The sequence below is a fragment of the Spinacia oleracea genome, chromosome 5 (assembly GCF_020520425.1).
Source record: "Spinacia oleracea cultivar Varoflay chromosome 5, BTI_SOV_V1, whole genome shotgun sequence".
NCBI classification, from domain to species: domain Eukaryota; kingdom Viridiplantae; phylum Streptophyta; class Magnoliopsida; order Caryophyllales; family Amaranthaceae; genus Spinacia; species Spinacia oleracea.
Window position 1 is genome coordinate 42,956,618 of NC_079491.1, and position 27,787 is coordinate 42,984,404.

The 27,787-nt window shown below is 36.1% G+C and overlaps 1 protein-coding gene across 2 annotated transcripts; it reads right to left on the reverse strand.

Annotated features, from left to right (window-relative positions):
- Positions 1-1,393: 1,393 nt before the first annotated feature.
- On the reverse strand, positions 1,394-22,058 carry LOC110795546 (uncharacterized). Of its 2 annotated transcripts, none has more exons than XM_022000563.2 (18): positions 21,677-22,058; positions 19,694-19,881; positions 19,180-19,284; positions 18,947-19,018; positions 18,562-18,709; positions 17,526-17,608; positions 15,888-15,943; positions 14,954-15,090; positions 13,553-13,643; positions 13,386-13,451; positions 13,054-13,237; positions 11,984-12,085; positions 11,346-11,431; positions 11,134-11,256; positions 9,286-9,355; positions 9,064-9,155; positions 2,131-2,235; positions 1,394-2,033 (listed from the first exon to the last, which is right to left on the reverse strand). In XM_022000563.2, exons 1-18 carry the CDS (start codon positions 21,985-21,987, stop codon positions 1,920-1,922), a joined length of 2,133 nt encoding a protein of 710 aa, XP_021856255.1. In that variant the 5' UTR covers positions 21,988-22,058; the 3' UTR covers positions 1,394-1,919. The 2 variants fall into 2 exon arrangements, with proteins under 2 accessions (XP_021856255.1, XP_021856254.1); XM_022000562.2 differs by having other exon boundaries at positions 13,015-13,237.
- Between the last annotated feature and the right edge of the window lie 5,729 nt (positions 22,059-27,787).

A 27,787-nucleotide genomic window follows, 5' to 3' on the forward strand; every position in this document is an offset into this window, starting at 1 on the left:
CAGATAAATCCATGTCCCCAAATTTTGTAAATTTTATATACGTTTTTTATAAGCTGAATCCATTCTCAAATATGAAATTCAGCTGTTATTTTGAGTTTTAGAATACTCAAAGACTTACTAAGTACTCATACCAATTCCGCAATAATAAGGTTTGTTTTCGGTTGTTCCACTTGATTTGCACAAAAGTGCAATTATGTCTGCATTCATGACAAAATCCACTGGTGCTCCTCCATCTTTTAATACTCCGTATGTTTTATGCCCTCGTTTATGTATGTCTCTCATCTGTTGAATTCTGGAATCCGACCTCAGTTCTTGTTGGTTGTTTAATTCAAGTATGAGTATGTTTTAGAACGTACATGCCAGGCACCAAATCACAATTTATGCATCCTGTTTTTCATCCTTCGCTGAGAGGAAAGCCAAACCCGTTTTAACTAGTGACCAAAAGTACATCTAAACAAAACCAAGCTCAGAGTAATTATACTTAAATTACACACGTTAATTCGTTAAACAAAGATAGAGTTTTGCGTAGGTTTCCAATTGACGAAGATAAAAATTATCAGTAGCTTTCAGAATGGTACGTACTATCATGAAGCCAAGTTCACTGGTATGTCGGAGTATCAAACAACCCATAATTCTTAAATTGACTTGGTCCGCACTAAATTTATATGAACACCAAATGTCCCTATGTAATTAAAAAATAGTGCTAGAATTTTTTTTTTGATTTTGGGGTCCACGCTAATATTATTGTGGACTAGGCCCACAGAAGAATAATCCTCAAACAGGCTATCTATACTAATGACAAATGCAAAAGGAAATCTCTCAATCTTGATTTTTCACTTCGTAATCTTCATTTCGAGTTAGGTGCAGAATGCATCAATTGACGACGGAAGAAAGTCAAGAAAAACAGAGGAAGTCCAAACACATGCCCAGCATGTATTTGCAAAAACATGCCAACCCCAAATAAAAAGGTAAATGTAAATGTTAAATATTTTTGGGGGGAATGTATAAGGGAATTGTAAATTTGTAAAACGGGGTGGTGATTTGGCATTGCTAAGTTGGTATTGGTATTACAAAAATGGTATTGGTATTACAAAAATGGTACTAAACTTTTTTTAAATGAAATTCATTTTCCTTAAATGGTACTCGTTTTGTACTAAATTTTATAAAGTGGTATTAACATCACAAAAATGGTGCTAAATATTTTAAAATGGTATTCATATTACAAAATTGGTACTCAATTTTTCTATATGGGATCCAAGTTGGCAAACGGGGTTAACTATTCAACAATTTCAAAATGACTGGGAAATTACAAACAAGCCCATGGCATGTATTTCATAATACATGCTTGGCTGCGATTTTGACGCCCTCAGAAAAACATACATATGATGCAATATAAAAGCAAAAAAGACAACCTGAACCTATACTCACTTGTGAAAAGAAAAGCTATTCTTTTTAGTCATGATCCTTTCCAATTTGCAGAATGCTAAAAATTGAAAGTGACAAGAAGAAAAACCTAACTGTAGGTAAGCATATGTTTCTATGATTATACAAAGTTGAAATCATTGGGGACTTTCCCAGAAACAAGCATCTGAAACAGAACAGAAATAAGCAGAATATGAAGGCACTTTTCAGGGATGATTATCCAATCACTTCCAGTGAGGTGCTGCAGATTAACTACAAAGGACGTTTTCCACTAAAACAACCCCCCTCTTCCAGAAGAAAAAAGAAAAGGAAAATAACACTGCTGCTTACAGATTATACGCCTCAGCATAATCCAATGTTTCGGGAGGCCAACATCATTGCGTGTCAATAATATGAGCCACTAACCATAGCGAAAGAATCACAGGATCGCCATGGTCACTGTATAAGCCATGATTGAGTCAAACACCCCCCACAAAAGCAATCATACGTGGTGCAACTTAGTCAAAGTTATCAATCTTGATTGCAGTGATATCATCAGCCACTTTAAACTTTCCTATTGTGCGTGCAAAGAAGACAATTTGTTGCTCAATAGTGAATTGGATGTTTTCAGCCTGTGCAAAATCCAAAAAATCAAAATTCCCATTTGGGTTTGCATAATTTACATGTAGTGTATATTAAATAAATAAATAAAAAGAGAACGTAATTTACCTTCCGAAACCCATGCTGTTCACCTTCATACTCAACAAGGGCAACAGGCAAACCCTTCTCCTTCAATGCTTTGTAGATCACTCGAGCTTGATCAGGAGGTACAACCTGGGTGTGAAATTAGTAAATAATTATTTAAGACATCAAGCTCATGCTTCAAGATATAAATTCACTAAGCATAAAATCAGTCCTGTCACTCGAGTTTCAACGATCAATTAAAACCACGAGAAAAGAGGATGTGTCTGAAGTTGAGGTCTCAATTGGATGCTTATAGGAGTCAAGAAAGCGGTATCTCAAGGGTGTTTGGTTGCATGATATGGCCATCATGGTATAAAGTCGTGAACTAATAGAAAATTTCAGCGAAAATCATTGCAATCCATGTTTTAAAAAAAGTTGATGCATTATAGTAATAATAATGGCATTGAAAAAGATGGTATTGAAGAAAGCAGTAGGTCCTGAAGGCATCCCTATTAAGATCAGATCTGGAGATATTTGGGAGAGAGGAATTGATTGGTTGACAACCTTCTTTAACAAGATTTGGGGGAATAACAAGATGTCATGGGAGTGGAGGAAAAGTACATTCATCCCTTTTTGTACAAGAATAAAGGAGACGTCCAAGATTAGGGATCAAAGTATCAAACTAATAAATCATATACTATGAAACTTTTGGAGCGAGTGATTGAAGACACGACATGACACTTTACAAGTGTCCAAGGAAGTATCAACACTTGTGTCAGCAAAGGATCCAAAATCAAGACTCAAGAACGGAGGAGAACAAAAAAAATTACACAAAAACTAAGCAATTTTTGGCATCCAAGATGAAGATGAAGCATCACCGGTGAATAAATTAGTCTTATCAGATGCTACCCGGATTAAAAAGCTCTAAAGTAAAATAAAATATTGATGTGCCCTCCTCTTCCCTTTCTTTTTCTTTTTACATATTAAAATAATATGAGGTAGGAATTTCTGAGACACTTTATATGATAGTCGTGTCTAAAGAACTAGTCAAGACACCGTTGACCGTGTCTGCAAAATTTTGGTCGGAGTGTCAGACATGACACTAAATCCGTGTTTGAGCAACATAGGGAGAACCAATTACGGAGGTCATTCATTTTATGAGAGAACTAATGGAGAGCTATCGACATATGGTTTTCATTTGATTTGGAGAAGGCATATGATAAGGCACATAAAGAAGTACTTTAATGGGCTTTAATAAGGAGAAAGATTTTGCAGAAATATATTGACATCATTAAGGACATGTATGAGGGAGCTAGCACGAGTGTGCGGAGCAATGTTGGAAAATATAAAGGTTCCATACTTAGTCCTTTTCTCTTTGCCATATTTATGGACGAATTCTAGAGTTCGATTCAAGACAGTATACTATGGTGCATGTTGTTTGGAAAATGAAACGAAAAAAGGTATGGAAAATATATTGGAATTATCGAGACATACTTTAGAATCTCGCAGACAAAATATTTGTGAGTGTAAGTTTACAGTAATAGAAGCAGAGAGGTAGGGACAATCACTTTGGATGAGATACAGATTTCTTTCGCTACCTAGGATCTATTATACAAAAGGATGAGGAGTTGCATGGAGATGTTGCCCATAGAAGAATCAGATTGGTTGAAATGGAAGAGTGTTACACGGTTTCTAACTTTCTATGTAACCCTATGTGATCTTGGCATGCCCCATAGATTGAAGGCCGTACGGTAATTAGACCAGAATGTCAAGGTTGTGTCACATACATAAGATTAATGCGAAGGAGATGCGTATGTTGTGTTGGATGTGATCCAAATAGGATTGGTTGAGGAATGAGGTGATTAGGAAGAAAGAAACGGGTTACGCTGTTGAGAACGGATGTGGGAAAATAGACTAAAGTGGTTTGGCCATGTAAGACGGAGGCCAAATGATGCGTTGGTTATAAGGCTTGAAGAGTGGCAAACTGATGGAATTGTGAGGGGGAGCGGAAGACCAAAGCAAACACGGAAGAGGGTGATTGAGAGTGATATGAGTTTATTAGGGATTGAAGAAAATATGGCATTAGATAGGGCGAAGTGGAGGGAGATAATATATAACGACGACAACATGACTATTTTCTTCTCTTTTCTCTTTTTTGTGTTTTCTTTTTTTCCTTTGCAAACTTCTCTCATTTTCGACCTTCAATTTAATTATTTTTCAAAACATACTTACACCACTTTTTTAAACCGACCTATCTTGTTTCCTTTACTCGTTACCCTCACCTTCACTACCTCATCTTTGCATGTTACTCTCTTTTACTCTCTTTAAACAGAAACCTTTCACTTTTTTTACTTCACATTCCACATGTAGTTCCTCATGATGGTTCTTTATGACGGTTCATGTTGCCGACCCCAAATCATAAGGCTTGGTCGTCGTTGTTGTTGTATTACAGTAAGAATCATACTTTCCGCATCATCTCTTGCTAGATTATGAAAATATGAAAATGGCTCTAAATATTTTCATTATCTCAAATCTCAGATTTACTCGTTAACTTTTTCAACAAGTCAATGCCAATAGTTTGAGCATGCATATGGCAATTTTAATAACAAACGAGAGACTCGGTGATGCCCCAAGTAGTGATTGTGCAATGTCCTTATACACACCTGAATACCCAAGGGTACTTTTACTGATTCAGGAGATTTCTAAATGAGCAAAAATATTGCGGATGTAAAGTGTGCATGGTACTCCCAAGTGTATCATAGTCAATGGACACCCTTATGTTGTTGCATATCATACAATTTTCCTGCGTGGCTATTGATAATAAAAAAACATCTTAATTCTAGAAATGAGTGGCAGTAAAAGTTGATAGAACATCTACAACTACAAGCAGTTAAAATAATGAAAAACTATGTTACTTCGACACCTTGGTTGACAAACAAAAATGTTCAATTTTTGGCATCCAAGATGAAGAAGAAGCATCATCGGTGAATAAATTAGTCTTAACAAAAGTTTGAAAGTAGAAGTCCGGTGTTCAAGACTTGTAGTGAGAAAATATTTAAAATAGAAGTCTGTGTTGCTCAGACGCTGATTTAAGTATCATGTCCGACACCGGTGTCGGAGGATCAGACACTCCAATCAAAATTTTGCAGACACGGCAACACGGTCAATAGAGTGTCTTGACTAATTCTTAGACACGCCTATCATATATAGTGTCGGAGAAATCTCACCCCATATTATTTTAATATGTAAAAAGAAAGGGAAGAGGAGGGCATTGGAAAACAACTTCTATTTCCTAGGAGTACTTCTACCTAAACAGTTCCTAGAGACACACTTTTGAAAAACAGAAGTGTTTGACAACAAAATTTAAGAAGTATTTCTAAAACAGAAACAAATTTATGTTGTTTGGCTCATTTAAGTTTTTATAGTATTTGACTTGTGATAAATCTTTCAAATAAAAAAAATCATACTCCAAAGTAATTTGTTGAATATTTGTATATAATCATTACTAGTAAAAATGTATGGAGTAATAATATTATTATAGTAGCTTTAAAAAAGCATCGTATTTAGTTATATAAAAATATTGTTGACAAGAAAAACAACAAAAGACTACAAAATTAAAATGCTCATTCTTTCTTTAAGGTGAGAGTATACGAAAACTATCAAAACACAATAACCTTAAAAACAAAAAAAAAAGGCACCAACAACCAGCCACCCTCCCTCAGCCAACAACCACCTTCCCTTACCCACAAGTTGGGCTTCACCACCAACAACAGCCACCTTCCCTTACCCATAAGTTAGGCTTTACTACCAACAACAACCACCTTTCCAACCTCTTTCTTTCTCGATCTTTAACCAAACTGCCACCACCCTTCCACCATTTACACTACTAATAGGCGTCACCGCCATCAACATCGCCGCTGCCAACCTTCATTTATACCCCTCTCTCTTGCAATCAAAATCGCCACAACCTTCAGCAACGTTGCCGCCGTCAAATCCTCGTCGTATCACGACGATGGATACATGCATCTACTCATTAAAAGGAATTCAATCAAGTAATAATTATTTTATTTCAATTAATAAGTGATAAGTATAAACCTATGTTGCTATCTTGCTGGAAAGAGAATCAATTGTTCGATTTTTGGGTTTGTATTTTAGTAATTGAGTCTCGGGTATTGTGGATGAGGTGAATTTGTCTCGTTATTGGAGTGTTCGTGGTAGAGGTGAAGAAGAACTGGTCAAGCATATTTTATTTGGGACAATTGTGGATTTCTTGAACTGTACGAGGGTAATTATTGGCCAAAAGAAACTTTCATTAAATGAGAAAAATTGTTCCCCGAGAAGCTGTTTTCAGAAGCTCCATTTTGGAGCTTCTACTTCTACACCCTCTAGAAGCTATTTTGGGACTCTTTGGGCTTCTAGGAAAAAAAATTCTACTTCTCTAAAACATTCTGTTTGGCCAAATTTCAGTTTTTCTATTTGAGAAACATTTTCAAGAGCTTGGCCAAATACTACCTAAGTTAACCTAACTTTTCAACCTTTTATTTCACTTTAGGTTAGAAGTTTTGTTGTCTTTTTTTAAGGACAAAGAGTGCCACGTTGCGGATATATTTCGTGCTAGAATGCTTTTTAAAGTATAGATAAAGACTACAATGGTTCGGTATAGTACCATTGGCTTTGAAATGGTGTTACACGGAGGCTTCCGTGACATATAAAGCCAAAACTACCTTTACGGCTTTACTCAAGAGCAACCTTTATTTAACATGTTACTAATAATTTTGTTAGTTTGAAATGCTTTCAAGTGCCAACGCCCTAAATTCTCGTGTATCATGTATGTGACTATCCTACAGATTTGGACCATGTGATGGACTTCCATCCATAACCATTGGTATTTTTAGTTAACTATACTTATTCGGTACTTAATCGTCCAGCTTTTGAAGGAAAAAAAATAATCATCTTCCCTGACCACCACATATATCTTTGCTTGCAAAGTCAACCAATTCTCTCTACAGGCGGTATCTGAAAGACTTGAAGTGTAGAGATCGCTGGATTGGGCTTTGACCTATTGGCCCTGTTTGGTAACCAGAGGTTAGCGTTTAGTTGTTTACTGTTCACAATAGCAGTTAGCTGATTACCTTTTTGTTTAGCAGAGTTGACTGCGGATTTGACTAGCTGTTTATATAAATGTGTTTGGTAACACTTAGAGGTTTGTTAAAAGATTTTAATTAGTTTATTGTGTAAAATGACATTTATGGACATTGATCTTGTGTGACATTTATTTCCTTTTTTTTTTATTAAAATGTAAATGGTGAGTTGCTTTAAGTACAAATGTACAAATTTAGACAAGTATAAATAACTAAACTCCTTTAATAATTCATGACAAACTTAATGAAAATTTATTACAAAATAAATAAATCATAAGTAAATAGGAGTACTATTTAAAAAAAAGGTAAACAAACCCCTAAAAAATTGTTTTTGCAGAGTAATGAGAACTACTCCGTATTTCACTATTTCTCCCAATTTCTTCTTGTTTCCATCGCCTACAAACGGAAACAAAAATACTCCAGCCATTCAATCTCCACCTTACTTAATTCGATCGCCCAAATACAAAAAATAAAAACCAGCCTATTCAATCTCCTCCTTATTTCCATGGTCTTTTATGATTGACTTATCAAGCAGCAATTTTGATGAATTTGGGTAGGATAAACAAAATTTTCATGGTCTTCTTGTGTTTTGATTATCAAGCAGCAATTTTGATGAATTTTGGTAGGATAAACAATTGTGTAGTTGAGACTTGAGAGGGTAATTATTTATTTATCATCAGTTCCTATCAATTGTATGTTTTTTGTGGTTCTATGGAAAAGTAGTACTTCGTAATTTCTTACAGAAAAGTTTTCCAGGTGTGTTAATGGAGGCCATAGGAGTAGAGGATGAAGATGGGGGCAAAGCTGTCTTTCAATTTTACATAATTTCAATCCTCCATTTGAAACGCTGCTCATTGCAACGTTTTTGGAATTGGAGGTTTGAGCCAAATCCTCTCTTCAAATCCTCTGTTTACCAAACACCACAATTAGAGGTTTTGACTAGTCAAACCTCTAATAGTGGTCAAAACCTCTAATTTCTACTCAAAACTCTCTCAACCAAACAAGGCCATTGTCCAAGGTTCAAAATCACATACTCCCCTTGTTATGTTTGTTGATTAATAGCTTTTAAAAGTAATAACTAATAATGGTTACTGTGAGATTTAAGGTGTATTTTTTGGATTAAATTGAATTGGTGGTCATGGTGGTTTAGGTCAGAAAAAGGGTGCAAGGAGAAATGGTGGTCACAGTGGGGGCAAATGGTGGTCACAGTGGGGGCAGGGGGTGTGTAGTGGTGAAGCGAAGGGATGGTGGTTAGGGAGGGCCTTTAAGTGACTGGTGTTTCATGTTAGTTGTAATTCACAATAAATTAACAGAAAACTACTACTCCCTCCGTTCTTGAATGTTAGTCCTTTTTGGAATCTAAGACAATCCAACAAAAGTACAATTGTCACATGAATTTCAATAGAAAATAGCCCATATGGGTAGGAAAGCGAAATAATTGAGGGGTTTGGTGGGGATAAATTGTTACTTGAGAGTAAAAAGGTGGGCTTTTTGGATATTTACAGGGATATAAAGGGGATTAATGTTAAGGGACTAATATAAAGAACAACTAAATAAGGAAATGGGACTAACATTCAAGAATGGAGGGAGTATGGTTGGTGTACTGGTGTTGGGTAGACAGAATGTTAATTAGGGGTAGTCGGTTTTGTGTATTGTTTTAAATTAGGGGTGGTTTTGGGGATAATGCCCTACTTAGGGATGCTTCTTCCTGCTAAAGAATCCGAGAAATTTAATGACTAAATTCATTCATTTGAACTTGAAATTGTATGATACATTTCAAACTGCCAAATTCACACCCCTAGTAACTGGAAGAACAGAGCTTAGATCACACACATACCTTATCCTCCAATCCCTGGAAAAGAATAATTGGACAAGAAAATTTATCAACAAAGTTGATGGGCGACCTCTCGTGATAAGCTTTTTCATCTCCTACAATGGCAGAAAAGTTACAGTAACTTCAGTGATAGAGATAGAATCAACCAAATTGCTCAAAGACCAACGGAATGGCAAGCTAACTCATCTTCAAAAAAATCTGTTTCAGATGGCACAGAATAATTACCAACAAGATTGTCAATATAATGTGATTCAAACTTGTGTGTTTCAGCTCTAAGTAAGTTTAAGTCAGCCACCTGTTCATCAACAGAACCATATACAACAGGTTAGCGAGCAAGAGAAAAAGAAAAAAAAAAACACTAATCATATTGGGGGATGTATTAGGGATGCGGAGCTAAGGATATTTTTTGACAGGCAAGTAAAAAACTTCGCTTAACTAAAACCATACGGCATCTATATTCAATATTGACCCAAACGAGAGAAAATTTAAGAACATAAAACAAATTACTTTTCCAGAACATCAAAATATATACTCGACTTCGAACCTGGAGTAATGGTATAGAACTATATATAATAGAGACCACCGAAAAAATATTTCTGTGTCAAAGCCGTCACACGTATTTGGAACTACTATTTCTAATGCTCCCTCCGTCCCAAAATTATAGTCCTGTTTTCTAAATCGGGCGTCCCAAAATTATAGTCCTGTTTCTAATTTTGGCTACTAAGGTCCCCACTTTATCATGTACTATATTAATTAAAAATGTATTGAAAACCCCACCCATGTACTATATTCAACCTTCCTATGTACTATATTCTCATTCACATGTACTTTATTCCACTTTTCCATACAATTCAATCATCATTTGTACTTTATTCCACTTTTTCATGTACTATATTCCATTTTTCTTAAAACCCGTGTTTTTGGTCAAACGAGACTATAATTATGGGACGGAGGGAGTACTTATTTCTATAGATAATAGATTCCTGTTTTTTAGTTTTTTCATGCTAGTGGGGTTATCTCAACTGATATTGGGGCCTGCAAGCTTACAGTATGCTTGGTGGTTTTACTTGTATTATGCCGTGGCTAACAGCATGGCATTAGGGACAGTTTTCAGCTTTTGTTTAGAACGTCAGAGTGGTTAGGTTAAGTTATACTCCCTCCGTCCCTTTTTGTTTTCCCCATATTCCTTTTTGGGGTGTTCCTTTGAAATTGCTCCATACCTTAAATGGTAAGTTTTCCCACTTATCCTATCTCTATCTCTCTCCTCATATACCCACTTTATCATCTCATGTGCGTAATTTACACCCAATTCTTAATAAAGTGAATTTTAGCTATGGGCGAACAAAAAGGGACGGAGGGAGTAATACTTTACAGGCTTTGTGCCACGTCCTTTGCACAAGTTAAGCACAAATTATATCAGTCTTTACGACACAGAATCCCGATCTTTTTGTGAGGCCACCAACATATACTCCTCTAAACTTAGTAAGTATAGGAGAGACCCACTCTGAGATTCTTAGAGAGCTATGGGTTCTTGATTATTATTCTTAGTGAGCACTAATTCAGTAATTCCCAGTTGTTTTCATTGAGTTATTAGTCAACGAACATAAATATCTTCCCATTTTTCCTCCTCATTTTTTTGGGGGCAGGTAAGGAGAAGACCCTACCGGGCTGGAACCCTATTCGGGTCAACCCAGAATGGGCTAGTGCACTTTGGGGGGTGGGGGGGGTAAGGCAATCCCCACCCCGAAGTGCCCCCTAGTGGGGTTTGATGCCACAACCATAAACCAATAGGCCAAGCCTTGCTTGGTTGCCCGTTTTCTCTTTGCGTCCATAAGATAATAAAACATCCAATACTTCCAATATTATATTATTTAGACAGTGACTCTAAAGGTCACATCACTGTATAAAACAGAATAAGCAAATAAATCAAGGGAAACAGGGAAGTTATCCAAAGTTGTTCAAAAAGCAACACATGGGAAAAGTTAATTCCAAAACAGATAGCTGTCAGATTGATAATACAATTACTTCCATTAAACACCTAGAGAGGGGAAGGGGGGTAGGGGACATACTTACCCCATACAAAGAAGCCCCGGCTTTGAAAGTCTCCCTAAAAGCAAGAGCAGCTAATGTTGTATATCCACCAGCAGAACCCCCAGTTATACAGAGTCGATTACCATCTACCTTGCCGTTGCCCACCTGCCAAATCAAACAAATAGATTTAGTCTTACAGCATGTTGGACAACAACAGGTTTGGGATGAACAAAAGAGCAAAGAATAGAACATGCCAGAAATTTAGCACAACTGCAACAATCATCAACATCAACAATGCCCCAGTTCTTCAACAAACGCCCCCGGTATTCTCTTCCATAACCTATAGAAAAGGAAAGATTAAAATGAAATCACAAAAAGGCAAATCTCAGTTACAATACATGAGATTGAAAGTGGCTACTCCCAAGAGGTTTTTGTACAACACTAATAGATACTCCCTCCGTCTCTTTTTGTTTTTTACGTTTCCTTTTTGGGTATTTCAAAATGTTCTTTACATTTCCTTTTATATTATCACATAAATGATTTAATATTCTATCAAAATTTGTGCCCAATTATTATATTAACCAATTAAATCAATTGGGTCATTTAATCCCTCACACTTTTCCATAAAGACATTAACCTTTTCTCATTTTCCCAATATCAGAATTTTGATAAGAGTGAAAAACATTATAAATAAACGTAATTTTCCTCGTTTACATAAAAACTTAGAAGAATCTCAATGCACATTAATTAGTCGTTAAAACGCGTGCAAAATACCAAACGTAAAAAACAAAAAGAGTCGGAGGGAGTAAAAAAAATGACCATTAGTTTGGGTAAGCATAATAAATTGGCAGGCATCTGCATACAGGAAAGATTGAGAAATGGTTGACCTAACCTGTACTTCCACCATAATTAACGTCGACAAACCCCCAACCACGGCTGGTCCAGTACTGTATGCTAAGATTAAGGATTCCACGAGTCTCTGCAGTGGGTCCTCCTAAGGAAGTTGGGATTCAATGGAACTGTTTAGAGTCTCACACAATATGCATAAGCTTCTAATAAATAAATAAAGAACAATAACATAGCCTAGAACCTTATTGACCTATTTGAATTTTCTTTTTCAAACAGATTAGGATACTTCCTACATCATAAACAAAATAATACAAAGTAAAATACACCAACCAGAGCAACATGGCGTACTCTAAATATATTTTCGATAAAATATTTCCAGCAATGAAGCGCGCACAAACACCTACGGGACTCATTTTATTGTTTCTGAAACATATCAAAATTGAAATTCCTTTAACTCATGCAAAATTCCTCTAAGACGCACAAAGACTGAAAAATGTTTCATGTAGAAATGCATCTGACAGTAGGAGATGAGGGTGAAGTAGCTAGTGATTCACTCAGTCATACACGCGTCCAATTTTTCGTTTTCTCTTAAAGAAAAGGATATATGCCACTACCTGAAGATCACAACCAAAATCCATAATGCATCCTCTAATTTAACAAAATAAAAATAGCAACTTGCTAGTAAAAGCCTATGGTCCAACTCTTTAAACCAGCTCAACTATATATATGCTCGACACCTGACCTACAATCAGTAATAATACTTAAAGACACTTCACATTTGGCCAAAAACTATAAAAGAACTTCTTTCCTCCTAATTTATTCAAATGAAACAAAATGAAACAGAAGAAGGTATTCTTGTTTACAATTCCATATCCTAATTTTGGAGACGTGTGTCCCAGCACCTTCAAGCGAAGAGTATTCTGCCTGACTCTTAAATCAAGACCCTTATGCGAAACATATACCCTAAGGTCCTAGCATCACAGATTAAATGTAAGGCAAAAAGGGAGTGCAGCAATCGACAATACTACATGTACCAGCTTTGTTTCATATAGTAGCAAAGAAAATTTCATATACCATGACTTTTCAACAAAAGTGGAGGTTTTTCCCCAGTACCAGCTTGATGTGCAGGGCTAGCAGGAGGATAGAAGTATGCATAAGCAGTTTGTCCAGATGTCTCAGTAGGGAATTCAATTAACTCCGGCAAGCTAAAATATGACTCATATTTTGAACTTTCTGGTGACGAAGACCACATAATGCTAAAATCTACTGCTTTTATTTTCTGATCATCCAACAACACCTGCTCACCCAAAAAAAAAAAAAGCACGCACAGTAAATAAACAAACAGAAACTATCAATCAAACTCCCCAATGTAGTTGCACTACTGTAGTTAAAGCCAGCTAAAAAAGGAAAAAACAAAAGATATACTCAAAGGATAGCTAGTGCACCTTTGCCACTGATAATGGATGTAAAGCAGATCCTCCCTCAATATACAAGCAATTGGGACCTACTGTCTTCACACGAAAGAAGGCATATGTTATAAACTATCACACAACAGTTCAAGGTGGAACTTCTCAATCATCAAGAAAGAGAAAGTCGGGGAATGAGATGATACAATATTGCTTATATCTGTGAAAGGAATGTCAAGAAGAGATAAAGAGCTCTGAGCATCATCAAGGACTCCAACATATGATCTCCCTTTCAACCTGCATCACAACAACAAACACTTAAAACAGTATTAAACCCAGAAATATTTCTTCATAGAAAGAAAAACCCACCACATCAAAGAGTACATCGCTTCACTAAGGAGTATTTGTCAATTACTACCTACAACTACCTAGGCCAGAAGTGACATCATGATAGGCATTTCTTCATTTAATGTCACTTTTATGAAATATGAAGCCCAAAAACAATAAATAATTTCTCTTATCTCTTCTCTGACCTTTAACCTCTGACTTCTCACCTCTAATCTCTGTCCATTGTCTTCTCTCCTCTTTACTCTTACTCTCACCTCTAATCTCTCTCTTCTCACCTCTCGTTTTTTCTCATCAATTATCAATTACCATGAAATAGGGTACCATCAACCAATTGAATCAACAACAATCTAGCTCTTAAACCAATTAATTTACTAATTAATGAAATTAATTTAAATTTACCCAACCATTTCAACCAATTAACAATCGTAGAATACTAACTACAACAACAAAAGCTCTAACCAAAATTTAATAATCAATTTTGAAGTTCAAACCCAGCTAAATAATTGAAAATATTAAGCAAATAATTAACTAACTTATTCACCCAATCCTTGTTCCTCAACAAATCCAGAGCTCAAAATCATCATTACAAATCAAGAGTTGTTAACAAATTTTACAAGATTGTGAGCAAATAGAGGAGAACTTAAAAAGTAAAAACAAATTGCAAGAGAGAGAGAGAGAGAGATAATACCTAAAATGGCATTGTAGAGTATCTGAATTAGAGATTGAGACCCGGTTGATTTAATAATTTTTGCAACTAAATTTGATAATCAATTAATTGGTACTTAACCTTTTGGGTAATATTTTGGGAAGAAGAGAGGAGTACTTGGTAAATAGGAAATTAACTTCATTTTTTCTTATAATCTTATGTGAGTTTTTCTCTTTTTCTTTTTTACCCTTGTTTTATTTAAAAGTACATTAATTGAAATAATAGAGATAAAGGTACCGTAGTAATTTCTTTCCAGATTTCTAGGTAGTAATCGACAATTTTCTTTTTTCTAAGGTAATAAGTGACAAAGAGGCATATATGCTAGGTAATAATTGACAAATTTTCCCTTCCTTAATGACGCAGTCTCTTAGGTGTTTAACAAGCAGACAGTGATATATGGCCTAAAGTGTGAACCGTTTATTACATATGTTTCGGGACACCAGACCAAAATTCTTACAGGAAAAAAAATGCTATAAAAGCGAATTGATAAGTCATATATGGAACAACATGCATACACCAGTACAATTCTTCGTCAATAAAATCAGAGACATACCTATAGCTACAAGCAATTAAGTTTGTTTGATCACGACTGTTTATGACTTCATAAGAGCTCATGCCAAAAACCCACAAAGGCCTTGCGAATTCAGCTTCCATGGAATAAAGAGCAATGACCTCATTTTTAGATTCAATCTGTCAACAACAAAAATAACATATACAATTATCAATTCAAACGGCTATAAACCCTTTGGGGAAAATTGCCACACAACATTCAATATTTATTCAAGTACGATCCGCGTTGTGCAAACTTCCGAATCACTTTAGAATTTTCAATTTTTAATCCCATCAACCAAATGAATATTATTAGATATCTCGCTGAGATAAAAAAAGAAATGGCTCATTCTCCTTTTTTTCATGTTGGATTATTTGGATATTAATTATCAATAATAAAGAATCACATTAACTAGACACAAAGCTGCTCTCAGCATAAGCATCAGGTTCAAAAGAAAAACCACCAGGCCTTTAGACTATCATGAAAAATTCAACCATAAAATCAAAAATTCAACCATAAATTCAACCACCTAGGGCAAGCAAAGGGGCACACCACCCCCCCCCCCCCCCCCCATATTGATATCCCTTCGTTCATAAACAGTGACACGATCAACCTCAAAATCAGAGCAACTACACTGCTGAAATTTGCTGAAATTCGTTCTCTACTTTCTCCAATCTCCCTCTTAAATTATTCCAAACCTCCTTACTGACTTAAGCTTCGGAAAGGACCACCCGGACCACAAGGAAATCTACTCTTTACCAAAAGGGTATGTGGCATTACCAGCTTAATCCACCATCTTCTTCAGAAATTTAGATGTTACATCCCACAACACTAGTCTCTAGTAAACACAGCTCACAAGGGAAGGAGGGAGTCCAGAGAAATTATAACAAGCTAATGAACTTATAAATGTGAGCTGGACTAAAACTAAAAGCCTTACCCACTTATACAGATTCCAGAATCCATTTTTCCTGTCAGTGATGAAAAGTAGATCACCTGTGCCAATGAATATACAGTATCAACATATAGAACCAATTCTTACAAGTTTTTAACTTGTTATATTCTTCTGTCAAGTTGCCAAGTAAAGAATTAATTAATTCGAGACTACAACTATAACTGATACAAGTGCTAGGTTGCAAGCCTAGCCAAGGCAAAGCACAACTAGGATTTTTGTTACAAAAAACAATTAAATCTGATTCTAATAATTACCACAAGAGGAACAAAGAGAGAGAGAGAGGGGACTAAAGAAAAAAAAAACCAGGAATATGTAGGCAAAATCAAGTTGTACCACTACAAGAAAAATCTGAAGTTCATGCAATTCAACAAACTAGAGACGGATTACAAATCAACCATTACAACAATACCAGCTATGTCTTTGCTTCATCTTAAAATAGCAACATTGAAATGAAATCAGTTTAACCTAGTTGAACTTAGTTAAAGAAAGCACTTAGAGATCATTGTTCTAATTCCATATTCGGGAAATGTTCAACTGTTTCATAATGCCATTATAATAACTTGGTAAGAACTTTAAAACCATTACGACTCCCACCCCTCCCCAAAAACATAGAAATTAATAATGATGGCATCATTATGTCATTATTCAGAAGTATAATTATGACATGGTTAACTATCCCTCTCTCAAAGTCCCCAACAACAACAAAAAGCCTTAGTCCCAAAATGATTTAGGGTCGGCTAACATGAATCGTCATAGGAGATCGTCACTGTGAAAAAAAGTCTCTCTCTCAAAGTCCCCCTCCTTTCTTAATTAAGAAGAAAAGCAGATAATAAAATATGGACCCAATCCAACTAGAACAATGTTAAATAAGAGGCCTACATTTCATTAGTCATCATTTCCTAAGGGTAGAGCGGAGCTTATCTTGATCTCCCTAGAACTTAGCAATAGTGAAAGGTCTTAGTCACAATGGATGGCCTCTCCAAATGCTACATTAACATACATGCCACTCCTACACCTTCTTTGGACACATTAACCACAATCGCCAAGTTTATTACTACATCGTCTGCAACAGCAGCGTGACCCTTGGTACTCAGCTTACAAACAGATACAAGCACACACCATATACCTTATCACCGTTACAAACAAGATCTTTGAGACAATGCACCAAGATCTGTTTAAACTAATTAGAATTTTCTGCAAAGAAAAATAAAATACACATGCAGAAAAATAAAATACACACTAGCATTCCACCAGTTTTCAGCAACTTTCACTTTCAAGTTTTAACAGGATTTATCGCCATGGATCACAAAGTAAATTTTACCCTCTCGTAAACACATTCATTAAACAATAGCATTGGAAGGACACCAGTAAAGATGGATATTACCATTCCTAAACAATGACTCTTTCCACCAAGGCAGAAAATAGAAACAAAATTATGATTTTATTGGGAAAACCTTTCAGGTCCATTACAGCAAGCAAGTTCGTGATATTACTAGGCTATTAACCTCAAATGTTTATGAAGACCAATGAAATGAAAAATCACCAGACAAATATAAACCATATGTATATTGTAACAATTAGCATATCAGCGGTTAAAACTCGATCAACAATTATTGAAGGTACCTTCAGGTGTCCACTTGGGCTCAGTTGGAGACTCAACAAGGGTGTGATCCCCACCAGCGACACAGATCCGTTTGGAGATATCTCTACACACAAACGTACCAGCCAAGTTATATACAAAATACAAGTAAACATGACGGCACTGCAAGTACAAACGGGTTTCGGATCCTCTATAGTTTAAGGCAAACTCTATTATGTAGAGTTGGGTTAACCTTAGCCCTTACCTCATATCAACGGCAGATAACATGCAAGAATAAAATGCTAGAAAGGACAAAAAAGTTATCCTTAACTAATTCAAGAGAACTTCCAAAAAATAAAAATAAAAGAAATTCAAGAGATCAACCCCACGTCCAAAAATAGATGATTTAATTTAATGTTTTCCACCAAAATTTTTGTTCCATTATTGTTGATTAATACGAACTGCAATTCTTTTTGGCTAATTATGTGCGACTAATGCATCAAAATGATTTTCAGAACACTACGAATATACGTGAGTAGCGCAAATAAGTTTAATAAAATTAATTCCAATTCTATTTTCCAAAAGGAAATCAAACTAATGAGTTTATCTATCTTCTAAGAAACAAAAATGTATGTGAAGTGTTGTTTGTATTTGAAGGAAATATGTCCTTGCTCCAAGTATGCATTTAATGTATTTATACAAAGAGTAATAAATGCAGTTCAGATTAATTAACGAGTTAATTATTCAGTGAGATCAAGTATTTAAGGCGATGTTTGGTTCACCTGAATTTGACTGAAATTAACTTATCTAAACTTACTTTGAAAAATAATTCTTTTTTGCTAAAATAACTTGTTTTTGCAAAAAACAATTTATTTGTGTGTTAAATTGTCTGAAAAAACTAATTTTTGTTAAACTTATCTGAACTTACTTTTGCTGAAATAAGTCAAAACAATTTAAAATAAGTTGAAATAAACATACCATAAAATCTAAAAGCACAAGTAATGAACTTCATTATGTGCAACTGAAAATGAGGTAGGTCCTATAAGAATAACTCTAGTAAGAAAGTGGCATCTTACTCACCCATTTTCAGATATGTAGCCAACACAAAGCTCTGATCTGTCCCATGGCATGTTGGGATGCCCCCACTCAATCCAAGCAATTCGCTCCCCTTTAGAATCCAAGCGCGGGAAAGCATAGAAATCATTCCCTCCAACTAAAATTTTAGGTTCTGTAAATGACAACCAGTAGTATGATAGTCAATATCCAACATGGTTCTTCTTTTTATTTGAAATAATGACAATGAAAGACTGTGACAGTTAAAGAAGGGATTAGAAACAGAACATATAGTGGACATGGTAACTTTAGGCTCTAAAAAAGACAACCCTGCAGAACATGCACCCAAATAATGTATCTTCCAACACACAACACACGCATACACACACCAAACTGTTCCCTCCCTTCTTACCTTGCACATCATGACCTCCAAGGGTAACTGCTGCAATTGTGGTGACTGGATTTAAGTGACTTAGACGTTGATCTGGCAATATATGGAAAGAAAATAATCAATAAATATGGGTACAACAACATGATCAAAGACCACTACAACCCCCCCCCCCCCCCCCTCCACCCCTCTCCCCAAAAAAAAAAAATTAAAAATAATGTAGACAGAGAAAGATAATATGAGGAATGATCAAGTACCTTCCATTACAGTGATAAAACGGGGAAAGCGAGGATCAAACACTCCATCCGCATAGCAAACTTTTGGACCACCATAATCTGGAGTAATTGGTGAGGGAGAAGAATCTGCAGAAGGGAAAGCTAAAACTACATTACCTTATCCCAGTTCATCAGAAAGTAACACAAGTAAAGTCGTCATAACATCGAACCATAATTTGTATTACAAAGAACAACGCATCTAATCCAATGGCCCCACACCAACTTAGTTGATATTACTAGAAAATAATTTTGTTGATAGAAACACAAAAGAGCTAATTACTTGTAGCATGAAGCTGTTAGATATCAACGGTAAATGAATAAAAGAATCCATGCCCCACCATGAGGGGTCTACGCTAAAAGTTTAGAAAAATAGAAGAAAAAATGATAATGGAGGTGCATGACCTCGTTGTTTGGTAAATATGATACACATAAAACTATAACCTCGTCAAAGATGAGAATACTGCGAATTAATGTTCAAAAACTATAAGCAGGTTACCTCCAGGAGCAATTGACTGCAGGTAGAGTCTTTGATCCTTATTGTTCGAGAATATTACTTTATTTCCAGATATTGCAAAGGCACCCCCTCCATATTCCTGAGCACATGAGCGAACAGAAAATTCTTTGGGAGTGATGTCCACTGGTGCCATTTCCTCATCATCAGCTTCTCTAACAAGGACACCTCGTCTATCACCAAATTCATATTTTAATCAAAGATTGAACAATTTCCACACATGCCACCAACAACAATAATAACCGAAGACCTAATATAGACAGGCAAGGTAGTCAATTTCAGCAATGAAGGGAAAATGTTGAAAGGACAAATATGGAATAACCTTCTTTCTAAAATTTACACATAAATTTCAAAATCAAATTCTATTCGTCTGACACCTCGTCTATCACCTTCATTCCTTAAATATTGCACCATGTTGATTTTACACTTCCCAATGCATGACTTTGATTCTCAATCTCTTGAATTATGCATAAGTAAAAATTATAATAATTGATATTTAGAAAGTATATATCGTTACGAATCTAACAAGATCCTACATGATTACATATTTTCTTATGTATATATTGATGGTCAAAGGCACAACGTGAATATGTAAAAGTCAAAATGGTGCGATATTTGTGGAACGGAGAAAGTATTTTTAATGCTACTAATTTGGCAAATGAGAATGAAATAAGCTTCGACATCTATACCTAATAATTGATTTGTTATGCCATACAGCCTCACAGACTGAGAGTCCAGCACAACCCTTAATAATAGAATCACCATCTTTCAATAGCTTATCATAAGCGCATGAAATCTAGCAACTAAAGGGTTAGTCCAATTATCGTGACAGACATAGGAGCGTAGAATGTGTTACAACTAAAGAGGCAGCACTTTGGTAAGGAAGCATGCGTAAGGGTAACATCAAACTTTCATAGCTCTTGTTGTTGAGATAAATTCCGTTCACCTATCAAACCTTTAACATAGATCAACAATGCCCTACAATTACTTTGAAATCCTGATTAACGTAAATGATAGATAATGAATATGTCATAAGATGAGGACTGTTAAGGAGTTGCAAGTTGGTGAATAGAAGCTCGTCCCTCGATATTATAGGCCCTCGCAGTAGAAAATGGATTTCACACCGTATCTATTCACTTGCCTCCAAGCTTCCCTAAACTTCTAATCTTCAAATGATGAAAAGGATTATTTGGCATCCTAATGAGCTTCAAATGATAAGATGGACAAGCAAGGGAGCAACACTAACAAGTCATCATTGAATAGCTTATCAAATGGAAGAATAACTACAAAACATTAGAGGGACGAGAATACGAGATTTAAGACACATTTATAACCTTTAATTATTGCATTTTAGATTACTAGAAGCAAGTAAAATTGACAGGAAGTCGGATAACCACAACCCAGGCGAAGCATCTCAGCCAACAAGCAGTAGACGAAAACTGCAATAGAGTACAATCCATCACATGACAGACACTGTGGCGTTGTTAGTAACATCTCACGAAATTAAAATCATTCCGAGTACACTAACTATACCAAATATGTAGTAAGCTATAACGAGAAGAGAAATTCATGTGCTTTGGCATCCTCTGCGAACACTAATTCCATAACAAAGTGAAACTTATTAAATAATGTAGGCAATACAAAAGAAGTTAGAACACAATTCGCAATATGTCCTTAAATGGAGAGAGATGAAGCAAGTATAATTTTGTGGTTCTAATGATTTTTGTCCTAAGAATCAGCTCCCTAACATTGTGCACTTCATAAATTATCACTGTTCCTAATTAATCAACAATTCCAAATGATACAGCTACATGATCAATCAACCATAGCAGACTTCCTAGTTCTAAACATAAAACCAATTTCCCTCTTACTGGTTCTAAACATTCCAAGGTGTAGGGTTTAAGCAGCAAAATCAACAAAAACAAAATTAGTAAAGAAAACATAATGGTCAAAGGAAAGAGGACTTACCCTCCGTCAGTAGGACGAGACTCAAGCAAAACAAGGCGGCCATGACCATCGACGGAGATTCCACCGAGGCGCTTCTCGCCACCGGCGATAACATCGGCGGTGATTGGCGATTTCCACGAGCCGTATGGTGCCGTAACCTTCGCTTCGGGCGTCGCCGCCATGGTTATCAAGCTCCGGCGCCGGTAATGAGAGGTGGTGATGAGAGGATAGAAAGCGAAGTTGAGGAGAGAGAGTGTAGGAAGAGAATGCCTGAGGCGAGATGAACAGAGGAGGGAGCTTGTTAGACCAGTGGCTACTGTTGATAAAGCCATAATAAGTCAGAGCCTTGGACAATAGGCAGCTAACATTTGCACCGGTGAGTCGGTGACTGATGTGTTGCACACTTGCCCCCTGCTCAAAATTCTAAAATACTCCAGCATCTCTAATGGTAAGTTAATTTGACAAGGTGGGTACTAAATGTAGGTAGTATTTTATCTAAATGCAGAATAACTTAAAATCACTTAAATATCATTTTCCCTAATTGCCCTTAGTCTTAAGTCCAAAAAGGATTTTTCAACTCGGTCATTGGCGTCTTGAATCCTCGATATACCATCAAACAGGAACCTATGGAGGCCATGGACACTCCAAATTACAAGAACCTGAATCAGCTCTTATGACTGTTGAATACAAACAATATGGGAACTTATCTAGCCCAATTTGAGTATCCTAGACACAAAACTACTAGCTCTCTTTGCTTTTTGATAGAACAATAACGACATACTTTCATGTATTGGTCGTAATAGAAATTATAGAACAACACTAAATTCATCAAACGATGGAAAACTCATCCTTCCATACCTCCAGATACTAACACCGGCGCTAGCATCGAGCCTCCTTAAGACCTAACCGGAGCTTCACATGGACCTCCGGAACATTTAACCGGCAGCCTATCCAGACCTCCTGAAAACATATTCGGAAGTATGGTTAAATCTCCTGAAAAACTATCCGAAAGTTCTGTTAAGGCGCCAGTTTCTTGATCTGGAGCCCTGCACTTTAGTAAAAAAAATTCCCTGTTATTTTCTTTAGGAATATGTTAGAATAAATTACTTTTGTTTAATGTTTTTTTTTCTTTTTTAATCTTCTTTTTACTTTATTTGTGGTATGTTAGTTTATAAAAGAAATTCTAGCGTTGGTTTTTTTCTTGGGTTTTGGAGGTTTTAAAAGTTTAAGGGTGTTTTTGTCTATTACTTATTTTTTCTTAAGTCATTAAATGATTCTGCATTTAGGGATTTTTGTACTGCATTTAGTACTTGCGATTTGACAATTAGTTTGTTATGTCACATAAGATTTCAACTTATTTGATTATCTAGCTAATTTATGCTCCAATGGCTAGCAAATAGCTTGTTATTTAAATTGGTCCTGCTTGTTTCACTTGTCAATTATTTATTTGGCAAATTTGGAAGCTAATTGTCAAGCAAATTAGCTTGTTTAAGCTAATTTGCTTGACCAGGCTAATTTATTATCTTCACTCCAATGGTTTAGCTATTAGCTTGAAACTTTTATAAATTTCAAGCTAGTCCCTAGCTACAACCAGTGGAGATGCTCTAAGGTGTCTTCTGTTCACCTTAAAAAAAAAATCAGGTCAATTAAATTCAGATAAGTTTTAATAATTTCAGATACATTCTAATAAGTTTCAATATTAATAATAAGGGGTGTGCACCGGTCCAAAATCGGACCGGAACTGGTTGGATCGGTGGACCAGAATTTTCAGAAATCTCGGACCAAGGACCGGACCGAATAAAATCCGGTCCGGACCGGAAAATTTAGGTCCGGTCCGGTTTTGGACCGTCTTAGACCGATTTTTTTATTTTATTTTTTATTTTTATTTTTGCGATTTACGATCTTAAACTCCAATTTTTTCTACATTCTTCTATACCACCTATATTACTCTTTACGTATTAAAAAAAAAATCACTTCACAAAGTATCACATTGAATACCAATCTTCACAATACAAAGTATCACATTGAATACCAATCTTCACCAATCTATCGCAAGTAGTAAGCCTCCGTAACACCGCTAACCAACCAATAAATGTCTATTTATTGGTTGGTTAGCAGTGTTACGGAGGCTTACTACTTGCGATAGATTGGTGAAGATTGGTATTCAATGTGATACTTTGTGTTGTTTATGTAGCAGAGAACAACAAGGCATTGAGCATTTGTTTTTTTCGTGTTCTTGGTCTTCTGAGCTTTGGACTAAGGTTTTGAGTTGGATTGGGTGCATTAAGCAGGCAGAGTCGTGGTCTTTAGAGATTGATTTTGTGACTGCTCATGCTGCTGGAAATCTTGCCAAACACCAGATTTATAGGATGGCTTTGTTCACTTCTGTCTACTTTGTGTGGAGGGAGAGGAACCAACGACGATTTCAAGGTGTTACGGGAGATTTGAATCAGGTGTTTAGAGAGATTCAATTGGTTGTTTATAGTAGATGCTTCTTGTATAAAAAGCTCAGGAATGTTGGGCAGGAGTTATAGTTGGTTTTGGGGTCTTAGCAAAGAGGGGCAATCCTAGATTGGTTGTCTTTCCTAAGTCTTTCGTCCCCCATTGTGTTTGTTTGCGTCTTTTGTTGTTTAGCTTGTATTTTGTTTATTGAGCAATATAAGTAAATAGAGTTCTTAAAAAAAACAATTCATAAGATTAATATCAAGGGGATCAAGGATTCAAGGCCAATGACCTATAAAGAATATCCAAAGTAAATAGTTTAACAAAAATAATTAAGTACAAACACACAATAACGTTTCTACTATAAATCTGTCATAATTTAAGTTTTTCATCTAAACATTAATAACAACCGTTTAATGAAAAATATTACAATCTTGCTTGCTCCTTCAAACAGAACAAATCATATGAAGGAGTCGAAGAATATCACTTCATCACCATCATCCAAATTGTTGTTTTGAAAATCTGTTAATAAGAGAAAACAAAAATTACTAATGCAAACCAAAAAACTATATGATTTTCATTATAAAAAGAAATAAAGAAACTTATCATAACCTTTTTCAAGTTCCTCTAACTCTCTCAAGTTTTCTTCAACATCGATCATTGATGTTCCTCTTAGTCGAAGCCAATCTTGTGAAAAAATGAGAGCTTGTACCATCTTTCAAGAATATGAAATCCAAATACAACATGTTAAATATTAAAACATATATAATAAAAACGAAATTATATGAATTAAAAGTTATGCATTACCATGCATAGTAGTCAATGAACTCCTAAATTGATCAAGATGACGACCTCCGGCACTAAAGGCGGATTCAGATGCAACTGTAGACAATGGAATGGCTAACATTTCTCGTGCCATGCGTGAAACAATGGGAAAACGGTGCCAACTATTACGCCACCAAGACAATGCATCCATATATATCTTCTTCCTCTGCTCATAATTGTTCATTCAAGTACCTTTCAAACTCACTCCTTATATACCCACTTGACCCTTTCAACCTCTAGGCTCTTTCTTTAAGATTTTTCATGTAGCCCACCCCACTTCCCAAAATATCATCCTCATGAATCAATTGTCATAGAATCATTAGTTTGCCCGCTTTGAGGAACATAAGAAGAATACAAATTCCACTCATCAAATAAAGAGAAAGCGTATTTCTTGACCTCAATAGCAAGCATCGTACCTTTATCCATACCATACATATCGGTAAGTGTCAATTCAACAACTTCAAATTCAGAATGAGGATCAAGTATAGCAGCAATATAAATCAACATATTCATTTTCTCCACATTCCCCCAATACTTATCATACTTCTTTTTCATTGAAATAGCCATTGCTTTGAAATTTTCATCTGAATTTTTCATCTGAATTTTTCATCTGAATTTTTCTCCCACTTATTCAACATATCATATATGGCTGCAATTTCAAATAAACCTTTATTACTTGTCACATATTGAGAACCAGAAATGCGACGAGTTAAAAGGTAAAATCCTTTCAAGGTAAACACAAACCACTAAATACACGTTGAAAGTTTATAACAATGTCCAACATTGTAAAAGTCGAATTCCATCGATTTGAGACATCAAAAGACAATGAAGATTTGCTATCTATGTTTGCTTTTTGAACAAGATCTTTAAACCTTTGTATTCTAGCAGCATTTCGAACCCTGTCAATGCACACACCATGCTCTCTAATGCTATCCCACACAATAAGATTTATAATATAAGCAATGCATTTAATGTGGAGAAAATTTCCATCACTAACACATCCAGTTCGTTACACCATTATTTTTAAGTGTGCACAAGCAACATCATTAGAACTAGCATTATCAACATTAAAAGTAAAAAGTTTGTCCTCAATACTGTGAGGGGGTCGAAAAAGCACGAGGCTAATGCGTGACCTCGTCCCTCGTGGGTGTGACGTTTCTTTTTGTCAAATCAAGTGTAATTGGATTTTCTGTGAGTTTACACCCAATTGACTAGTAATATAGGAGTCACCATTCAGTTTTTAACGACAATGAGAAAAACTGACAAAACCCGGTTATCGTGACATAAAGGGAGTGCAATTATGTTTGACCACGACGGCCATAGGTTTCCTTGTGATCCCTGGTGTGGGGATCTCTCAACATACACCCGCAAGGTAGAGATTGAGGGTTCGGAGGACTGTAACTACCGAGAGGAGTACCCGCTCTTCGATAACTCCAGAGGCAGGATATCCTTACTAGCTCAGCATAAATAATTGAAGGGACATGCGTTAACTATTAAACTAATCGGAGTTGATTTTAACAATATGCAACACATAATACTAGATCGATCGCGATTATCTGATTTAGATTGTTTTAAGGGACCTAGCATGATAATCCAATTTCCCAAAATATTATATTTATTAGGCGTGATAGAACAATCAGATTTAATTAGTTTAGCAGTTCATAAAAGGGCGAGGAAAGCAATTAAATCATGGAAAAGGGACACATTACGACGCACCCTTGAGAGGTGCGTCACGGTTCTCAGAAAACTAACCACTTTGACTTTGCTATTTCTCCTTTTATTTAACGAATCTCAAATTACGGGACAGGATACGTTCTGTTCGATTTTTGGATCGATTGCGACAGAACGCGTGATCAATTTCGCAGCGTGAGGCTTAGGCTTAGGGGTTTAGAGTCAATACTCAGAATATGAATTGTGTGTTGTGTGTTCTTTCACGTCGAACTTTGGGGCTATATTTATAGAAAAGAGTTCGTGGAAGGATAGAATTGTAGAACTCTAATCCACGAGGAATTAGGAAAGAACACGTCCTAGGTATTTTCAGCACCCAGGGCTGGGCGTCAAAGATTTCGGCGCCCAGCTCTGGGCATTGAAAATAGGATCCAGGCAATTTCAGCTTCCGGGGCTGGGCGTTGAAATTGATGTTTGGGCCGTTTCTTTGTCCGATTCGGACTCTTAGAATCCGAAGTGTATGAGACTTAATCGAGTCTTTTAGTGCGTATTAATTTTATGACGGGATGCGTCTGGGCCCGTTACGAACTCTAGGCTCGTTAGGATTTTAATTCAATACGTAACTCTTATTTTCGAATCGTATTAGGAATAGGATTCTCTCGCAACTTCTATCTCATTTAGGATTTATGTTGGAGTGCAACACCTAATTCTGACGGGTTTCTATCTTTTATGACTTGCCACTTTTAACAACTACCCATTACGACAGTTACTATTTTTAGCAGGTTTCCATAAATAGCAGGTTTCTATAAATAGCAGGTTTTGGGTGAAATGAAGAGGGTGATTGAGATTCGTTATTTTATAGGAGATGCGTTGTCAAGTGGAGATTTATGTTCTCATCATCGAACCTTCCCTTTCGGGAATGGGGACAAAAGTAGGTGTCTACAGTTAGCCCCCACTTTGACTGAGTCTTGGAGTAAGACGATGGTCAAAGTATTAGACGGAGTGCGTCACACAAGTCATGGTGACCTGTTTTTTGCGAGGGTCTCACGAGCCCCCGAGTGATAACATTTGACTTAAGGGTCATCACTTGAAGTGTCGACATATCCCTCACGTGTCATTGGGATTTGTCAACGGATAGTATAGAAACTCCCTCACTTTGTCATTGGAAGTATCTAAATAGGCGTAGAAACTCCCTCA

Bases quoted from the DNA above. Each gene is read 5' to 3' on its own strand.
- LOC110795546 (XM_022000562.2), bottom strand. From the start codon at position 21,987: ATGGCTTTATCAACAGTAGCCACTGGTCTAACAAGCTCCCTCCTCTGT. The intron at 13,644-14,953 runs GTATGTCTCTGA...GTTGTGATGCAG, and splicing joins TTAATTGCTTGTAGCTATAG to GTTGAAAGGGAGATCATATG. The intron at 2,034-2,130 runs GTAAATTACGTT...GATTTTGCACAG, and splicing joins AACAGCATGGGTTTCGGAAG to GCTGAAAACATCCAATTCAC.